The sequence below is a fragment of the Saccopteryx leptura genome, chromosome 9, assembly GCF_036850995.1.
Source record: "Saccopteryx leptura isolate mSacLep1 chromosome 9, mSacLep1_pri_phased_curated, whole genome shotgun sequence".
Lineage (NCBI taxonomy): Eukaryota > Metazoa > Chordata > Mammalia > Chiroptera > Emballonuridae > Saccopteryx > Saccopteryx leptura.
Window position 1 is genome coordinate 81746310 of NC_089511.1, and position 8615 is coordinate 81754924.

An 8615-nucleotide genomic window follows, 5' to 3' on the forward strand; every position below is an offset into this window, starting at 1 on the left:
TCTGTCTTGGATCCAGGTTGGAGCTGAGTCGAGCTCCAGAGAAGGGAAACGGGTCTCACATTTTAGGGGAAGACTGCAATTCATTCATTTGTCAACTCGTATTCATTCGGTAGTTAGTGAGAGTGGCGTGGTCCCAGCTCTTTTAGAGGCCCTGGGATTTCATAGTATGGCATAGTTTGTCACACTAATCCCAACAACTATGAGGACTTGTGCTTGGGTGGCACTTACTGCAGGCCGGTGCTGTCCTGGCTGCTGACTTCCATCAGTTCACGTCTTTCTCACAACGGCCCTGCGAGGTGGGCACTGTCAGTATCCCTATTTCACCAGGAACGGAACTAAAGCACACATCTGTGACTGCTCAGGGCCTCACAGCTGCAATGTGCTGGAGCCAGAGCTTGACCCCAGGCAGTGTGGCTCCAGAGTGCTCTTAATGACTTTGTTACCCGGACACAAACACGTAAATGGTCGAGATGATTTCAGATGTCTATAATCGCTTATAAGACAATAAAACGGGCCTGACCGGTTGGCTCAGCGGTAGAGCGTTGGCCTGGTGTGTGGAAGTCCTGGGTTTGATTCCCAGTCAGGGCACACAGGAGAAGCGCCCATCTGCTTCTCCACCCCTCTCCCTCCCCTTCCTCTCTGTCTCTCTCTTCCCCTCCTACAGCCAAGGCTCCATTGGAGCAAGGTTGGCCTAGGTGCTGGGGACGGCTCCATGGCCTCCTCCTCAGGCACTAGAATGGCTCCCGTTGCAATGGAGCAACACCCCAGATGGGCAGATCATCGCCCTTTGTTGGGCATGCCGGGTGGATCCCAGTCGGGCACATGTGGGAGTCTTGTCTGACTGCCTCCCTGCTTCTAACTTTGGAAAAATTAAAAAAAAGAAAAGAAAAAAGAAAAGAAAACGGTGTTGTTATGATAACTGGTGTCAGAGTAGTTCTCGATTCTGTGGTCAGATAGAGACTTTGCAGGGAGGACAATGGTGACAATAATAGTCAAGACTGATAGGAGATGGATCATGTTATCACCCACACAATCTCTGTTGAACCCTAGGGGTTTTTGTGTACAGCTCAGGGCCACTTGTGGACTCTTGTCCGTGACCAAACACTCATACCCAGAGCTCCTGGGACCACCTCACGCCAGTGCTCCTCCATGGGAAGTGTGCAGTGAACAGCACCTGGATACATGCTCCGGGGAAGGCAGGGCCTGAGGCCTCTACCGCAGGGTGCTGAGAATGTTAAGCATTGGGTCTGTTGGGTTTTCTGCAGAAACTCACATGCTCACACATGCACTATGACCCTCAAATTCATGTACACACAATTCCCCACTCAGGGTTTCACCTTCTCGGACACTCCCCAGCCCCACACCCACTGCCTGCTCAGGGAGCCGGAATGCTCAGAAATGCAGAGGGAAGAATTTGGGTCAGCAAGTGCTTTTTACTTAGTGAGACGCTCATCAGTAGACGGAGATGATTTGGGGTTGGACACTGTGGAGTTAAGCACACCCACTTCACCTCATGAAGGGCCAACAAGGACAGAGAAGTTGTGGCCTCCTGGCCACTGGGGTTCCCTGCAAAGGCAAGAGGCAGGCAGAAAGCCGCTATGGTGATTGTGGGGTTTTCCGCAGTAGTTTTCCAAATTGGTCAAACATCGGGATCACCTAGGGGCTTCCCAAAGATGAAGATCTCTGAGATTTTGATTCACTGTGTTCAGAGTGGAACTAAATGATCCAAGGATTTTGTGAAGCCTTCCAGGCAATTCTGCTGTGCCGCACCAGGTGGCACCAGCACTCCGCTGGCCAGGACAGGGCAGCTGGGCCGTGGTTGGCACTGACTAGCGCAACCAAAGGCATTTGTTTGCCTAATAAATAGCTACTTGTACCCCACTTCTTATTAGCAGGATCCCCGTGTTTGCCTGGAGAAGACAGTCACAGCTAGAGATGCAGTTTCCTGTGCACACAGGTTGTGACCAGGGTTGGGAGCACTCCTTCCCAGATGGACCCCTGCCCTGAGCTCCTCTTCCCTTCCTAGCACTCCATCAGCCACTTAGGGTCACTGGGACATCACTTTACAGAGTCCACTTCCTGACATCTCCATCCCAGGCCCTGTGATGACATGCGGTCTCTTCCTGGTTAATGAGAAACACACACACACACACACAAACCTAATTCCTGGTAGATTCTAAAGCAGAGATCAGTTACACAATTGTGAGCAAACAACATTCCAGGTCAGAGGTCCCCTGTCGTGTACACAGGCGAAGTCCAGGGTCTGACTGTGACCCTGGTGCTGGTGGGTCTCTGACAGCCACACAGAAGGGAGGCAGGCTGGTCCAGGGCAGGATGGAGGTTGGAGAATATGAATGCTAGGCCATTAACTGGTACCCCAAGTCCTCATCCTCTGGCTTGGGCATGGCTAAAAGTGAGAACAGCAGAGCTGTAGGACTCCAAAGGAAGATCACCCTGCAGGAATGCTTTCTCATATGTGTCTTGACTGGGGGGCTACAGCAGAGCTAGTGACCCCTTGCTCAAGCCAGCGACCTTGGGCTCAAGTTGCTGAGTCCCCGCTCAAACCAGATGAGTCTGTGCTCAAGCTGGCGACCTTGTGGATTTGAACCTGGGTCCTCTATGTCCCAGTCCGATGCTCTATCCACTGCGGCACCACCTGGTCAGGCCGCAAAGAAGAACTGATGCTTCTCATCTCTCTCCTTTCTGTCTGTCTGTCTGTATCTGTCCCTCTCTCTGTCTCTGTCACACACACACACACACACACACACACACACACACACAAAAGAGGGAGAGAGAAACCACCCTCAAGACAGCACATAGTCTTATTAACTGTCCTGTAACCCACCCCCACCTTGCTTTCTCCCCCACCATGGAATCTTCCTTACGTTTCCTCCTTAATTCCAAATGCATAAAAGAAGCTGCAAAATGTCATTCTGAGAAGCATGTTCTCAGTCTGTTGTTTTGCTTCCAGGCATATCCTCTATTTAGTTCAAATAAACTTTTATAAAAACTCTCTATAGCTTTGGATGTTCTAATGTCGGCATTGGATATTGCCAGGTGCTACAGTCTGGTGGGAAGGGTTTTCTGGTGCAGCTCATCAATAACTAAAGATGCCATCCACGTCATTGATAGGGCTGGGCTGGCCATGGGAAGTACTAGGGCAGGAGCGTATGGTGTCAAGTATCGGCAACGCATGGACAAAAAGGAATTGGGTCTCTTGGAGGCGGAGATGTGCTGCCGACTCCAACACAATACGGCCTCCATTGGTGTCTGGTGGGCCATAGTGTCCTTGCTGAACAAGGGTTTGACTGGGTCCTGTCCATGCTTGACAGTGACCCAATGCTGTGCTCTTAAGCAAGACAGTGTCCTTTGCCACAAACTGGACCAGAAACCCTCATGTTCCACTGTTAACCTGTTTTCACTTCCTCATCCTACAATCAAACACATCCCTTCATTGACCAGCCACCGCCATGAATGAGTGAGTCAACACTGCGCATGAGAAAACCATCACTGAATTCTCTTTTGGAGAGGCAGAGAGCTCGGCAGAGAGCCAGGGAGGGGGTGAGGAGCCTGCCTCGTCAGGCTGGGAATTCACAGACGGCCTGGAAGGAGGAAGAGCAGGAGACATCATTCCAGAGCCCGTTTTTCTGAAGGATCACACAGTCCTCTCCTGAGCCGTGGTCGTTGGGCTCATTCTCCTTCCAGTGGCTGTAGGTCAGCCTCTGTCCCGTCACATACACAAACTGGCCTTCGGTCACTTCATCTGTGATGCCCAGGAAGGCAGGGTCATTGATCACATCCTGGATGGCTTTGTTCTCCACGGCATTCTTGGGGGTGGCCACAGTAGCCTGGAGCTCAGAGCACAGAGCCTTCGCTTTGGAAAAAGGCATCTTTTCACCATTGGTCACATATAGCTTCTTTCCAGATCTTTTGCCCAAGGAGAAGGCTTGCACTGAAATCACAGAAGGTGGGTGGGGTTGACTTGGCTTGGAGCCCAGCCCAGGACAGTAGGTGAGAAAGCCCTTGGCTGGGAACTCAGGACCGACAAAGAGCCTGTGCTCCATCACCTGAGGTCAGAGCCTCGTAAGGAAGAGCTCCTCAGTTGTGGAGCAAGGCCCTGGCAGAGAAGCTGGCCTCTCCATGTTATCCTACTCTTGAGACAGTCATCAGTTGCAAGCTGTCCCAGTGTAGGTGGACATAGGGAAGTATACTTGGGCTTGGACAGCAGGATAAGAAGGAGGCATGGATAGCCACCTGACAACACTGGCTGCTGCTGAACAAGGAGCAAAGAGTCTGGAGTCAGCAGACCTCCATGCGATCTTGCCTTTGCTACTTCCCAGCTGCGTGATGGCGAATGAATTAGCTACAGTTCCTGGACCTATTTTCTCTCGCCTGTAAATAAGATATGTATAATACCTACAAATAGTGGTGGTGAAAGGATTGAATGAACCGTATTATGACAAAATGCCAGTTTAGCCCAGGTGCTGGGATATGGTAAGTATTCACAAGTGTGAGTTCTCTCCGCCCTCCTGAAAACCCAGCGTGCTCTGAAGAAGGTGAGATCCAGGAACACACGAGGGCTGAACAAAGGCTTACATTTTTTGGTGTAGTCCAGTTCGGACTTCAGGAGCCTTAGCTCTCTCTCTAAGTTAGCCAGCTTAGTCTCAGCAACTGAAAAGCAAGAGGGAGAAGGGCATTTATTGAGAAAAAGACCCTAAATTGGAGAGCAGATTTTTTTTTTTTTACAGAAACAGAGAGTCAGAGAGAGGGATAGACAGGGACAGACAGACAGGAACAGAGAGAGATGAGAAGCATCAATCATTAGTTTTTTGTTGCGACACCTTAGTTGTTCATTGACTGTTTTCTCATATGTACCTTGACCGTGGGCCTTCAGCAGACAGAGTAAGAGAGCAGAAAATTTTGGGGAAAAAAAGCATATTAAGAAATATACCTATTCCAGAAAAATAAAGCATAAAGAAACAAAGGGATAAAAAAAAACAACACCTGCATTCCTGCCTTCTCAGATATAATTCATAACTCTTATAAATGATAACTCTGAAACTAGTAATAATAACAATAACTTGTAACTATAGCTCTGCATCCTTTTTTTCTTAAGTACAGCTTATTTTTGGTTTGTTTATATTTTTGTTTTGTTTTTTAATTTGATTTTAGCAAGAGAGGAAGGGAGAGATTGAGAGGGAGAGACAGGAACAATGATCTGTTCCTGTGTGTGCCCTGACTGGGGATCGAACCCACAACCTCTGTGCTTCTGGACAATGCTCTAACCAACAGAGCTTTTTGGCTAGGGCTAGATCCTTTTCTTCACGTACTGCTTAAATATTGCAATATTATAATTATAAGCAACTCATTCTTCCTTTTGAAAATTTTTCTTAATCATTCTCTTTCATTTCTCATTCCTGATGAACTTCTTAATGTTTTCATTGCTGTGACAGGCCATCAGACAAATATTAATGTGAGGTCATAATTTTTCTTTTGTTATTACTAGTTACTTTATTTCACTCTGAATTAATTACTGATTCAATTATTTCATTAATTACTTTGTTGCCCCAGGGGTCTTACAAAGTAGAACATTTTCATGTCACCTGGTGACAACAGACTGTGAGTGAGAGAACCACTTCCTCCTTGCATCCTGGAGCCCCACACTGGGCTGTTCCATGAAGGAGAGCTGGTGTTCCTGGCCCCAGCGTGCTGGGGGCTGGGCAGGGCTGGGCGTCTGCGCTCAGGCCCTGTGGGAATCTCCTCAGGCCCCAGGGAGGACTGGGAGGAGTGAGAGTGCTGGGGGAGGGGGTGAGCATCTGCCCACGGCTCAGCAGAAGGGTCGCCTGCCACCCAGCCCTCGAGTTCCCAGGCCTTGGGTCCTCTGACCCCACAGTGTGCTGGGATGAGCTCCTTACCTGAACTGTCTCCACGATCGCCTTTCTGGCCCTTTGTTCCCTGAACCCCAGGAGCCCCCGTGTTTCCTGGAGGTCCCAGTTTCCCTGGAGGGCCTTGCAAGCCTCTGTGCCCTTGTCCTGTTGGAAAACAAAGGAAATGTGATCCGGTGTCTGTTGCTCATTCTCTTCCTCCAAAAACTCTCTACTAGATTCACATCGACTCCAGAAAGCACCGGTAAAACAGTGGTGACCTGAGAAAGGAAGATACTCCTACACCCCAGGGCCAGCTTCCTGGGCGGACAGGACACCCATCCACCAGTTCCCATGTGGAAATGTGAGGTTCAGGAGAAGCACAGGGGCACCTTTGATTTGGAGAGAATGATGTTGTCCGAGAATATTCAGAGTTATTCACGGCCCATCATAATGAATGGTGAGCCTGCTGGCCCTGTGCTAGATCCCTTACCCGGGAGCATTCTGCTCTTGGAGGTGAAGAGCGAAGAAGGCAGACCAGCCTCCTGTACCTGGTTCTCCTTTTTCTCCCTTGGGTCCATCTCGCCCGTCTCTGCCTGGGGTGCCACAGGTAATCACAGAACAGGCCTTCTGGGCATTCTCACAGGTTTGCGTTTCTGCGCAGGACACCGTCACCACACACAGAACGACAGGAAGTGATAAAAACTGGAGCATGGTCCTCACCTGGTAGCGGAGGAAATTGAAGAAATTAATGGCATCACATCTTGTTCAGTCAGCGCTCGCCACCACTCTGGTGTGTGGGACACTGTGCTCACTCCCTCTGCAGACACAGGGAAATTCACAACCCCTAACTCTGAGTCACTCCCGGGCTACTAAGGAGAGAGACAAAGAAAGCATGTTAGAATTAGATCAATGCCAAAACAAAGGTAGATGCCAGAGGACTGTAATAGGAGCCTCTTCTCCCTGGGCCTCCAGTGCCCTGTGGGTACAAGGCTTTGGGGTTAAGCAGCCCCTACGCAGAAGAACCCATGGGGTCTGGACATGACAAAGTAGCTCTGTTCCTGGTGACCCGGCACAAAGGCAAGCTCATTGCTGGTGTGAGCTTTGGATCCTCTCTTGACTCCATTGTTTGAGGACAAAGTAGTCCCCAGTTTCACTCTTCTTCCCCTTCCTCTGGACCCTATGGCAGGTGACTTGATATCCTACAAGGCCCATTTAGTGACTGGACCTGGTTTATGATAGCCATTCTCTCCTTACACATAAAAATCTCTATTTTACTCTCAGAACCACAGCTGTTTCCCCAAAAGCCTGTCATTTTGTCTAAAGTCTCTACATTGATCCAGGCCACATTAAACTTCAACTTGTTTTCTTCTCTTGGTTTGAGATTTTCTACTCTGAGATGCTTTTTTTTTTTTTTTAACAGAACTGAGGCTCTTATGATCTCTGTTCACACCAGCCTGGCAGGATTGCAGCTCCTGCCTCTCCTGACAGGATTGCAGCTCCTGCCTCTCCTGACAGGATTGCAGCTCCTGCCTCTCCTGACAGGATTGCAGCTCCTGCCTCTCCTGACAGGATTGTCTGCATGCTGCCTCTCCTGACAGGACTGCAGCTCCTGCTTCTCCTGACAGGATTGCAGCTCCTGCTTCTCCTGACAGGATTGCAGCTCCTGCCTCTCCTGACAGGATTGCAGCTCCTGCCTCTCCTGACAGGATTTCAGCTCCTGCCTCTCCTGACAGGATTGTCTGCATGCTGCCCCAGAGTCCTCCCCAGCCCTGTGCCCCATCCAGCCATCAGATACCCTTCCAGCCTTTGCTCAACCTGGCTCCTCTCCCAGGAAGCCTTGGCAGCCCAGCCCCATGGGCCTCTCCCTTGCTCTTCTCTGGCTGCTAATCCCAAAGGTACTGGCCCTTGTTGCATAGCAACTCATCTGCCTACCCTCCCAGCTCCCTTAACCCTTCCTTTCCTCCAGGACTCAGTGAGAGGTAGTGAGTTGGAAGCAAACTTGATAACATTCTTCTCCACCTTTCCTTTTTCTATCTTCTTTCTTCCCTCCTTTCCCTGATTATGCTGGAGGACAAGGTCAGGCTCAAACACATCACACTTTCATTCTTCCCTTTGACTCAAAAGACAACCCTTCAGTATGCAGTTGGTTAACTGGGTCCAAGAAGGACAATATGGAAGCCCTGAGTGGGCCTGACAACCGCAGCAAAGACCCTGCCTGGACCTTACCCTGATCAAGTCAGCGGCCAGACTTCTGGCCCAGGACTCCGTCTCTGCCTCCAGAAAGGCCTTCTAGGGCCTCCTCAGAGCATGAAGGCTGTGGCAGGGAAGCTGTCCTCCAACCCAGGCCTCTGGCAGATGCCACAGCAAAGTCATGCCCAACTAGCCTGGTGACCAGGGACAGTGCTAGACTGGCCTTCAACCCAGGTTAATAAACAACTATTCTTAGAACTGCTGGATGCTGGGAAGTTCTCCAGGGCTGCTGGTGGGCTCCCCAGGCTTGGGCAGCTCTCAACTTTAATACCCTACCAGGGGTCAGCAACCTTTTTGGCTGAGAGAGCCATGAATGCCACATATTTTAAAATGTAATTCCGTGAGAGCCATACAGCAACCCGTGTACGTTACGCATTATCCAATAAAAATTTGATGTTGTCCCGGAGGACAGCTGTGATTGGCTCCAGACACCCACAACCATGAACATGAGCAGTAGGAAATGAATGGATTGTAATACATAAGAATGTTTTATATTTT

General features: G+C 49.9%; 1 protein-coding gene across 3 annotated transcripts; it reads right to left on the minus strand.

Annotated features, from left to right (window-relative positions):
• Nucleotides 1-3496: 3496 nt before the first annotated feature.
• LOC136380633 (mannose-binding protein A-like) lies at nt 3497-8258 on the minus strand. Of its 3 annotated transcripts, none has more exons than XM_066348632.1 (5): nt 8094-8258; nt 6416-6587; nt 5916-6032; nt 4597-4671; nt 3497-3952 (listed from the first exon to the last, which is right to left on the minus strand). In XM_066348632.1, exons 2-5 carry the CDS (start codon nt 6576-6578, stop codon nt 3579-3581), a joined length of 729 nt encoding a protein of 242 aa, XP_066204729.1. In that variant the 5' UTR covers nt 6579-6587; nt 8094-8258; the 3' UTR covers nt 3497-3578. The 3 variants fall into 3 exon arrangements, with proteins under 3 accessions (XP_066204729.1, XP_066204730.1, XP_066204731.1); XM_066348633.1 differs by lacking the exon at nt 8094-8258 and adding an exon at nt 7663-7754; XM_066348634.1 differs by lacking the exon at nt 8094-8258 and having other exon boundaries at nt 6358-6496.
• Nucleotides 8259-8615: the final 357 nt, after the last annotated feature.

Bases quoted from the DNA above. Each gene is read 5' to 3' on its own strand.
- LOC136380633 (XM_066348632.1), bottom strand. From the start codon at position 6,578: ATGCTCCAGTTTTTATCACTTCCTGTCGTTCTGTGTGTGGTGACGGTG. The intron at 6,033-6,415 runs GTACAGGAGGCT...GTTTTCCAACAG, and splicing joins GGGAGAAAAAGGAGAACCAG to GACAAGGGCACAGAGGCTTG. The intron at 4,672-5,915 runs GTAAGGAGCTCA...CTTGCTTTTCAG, and splicing joins CGATCGTGGAGACAGTTCAG to TTGCTGAGACTAAGCTGGCT.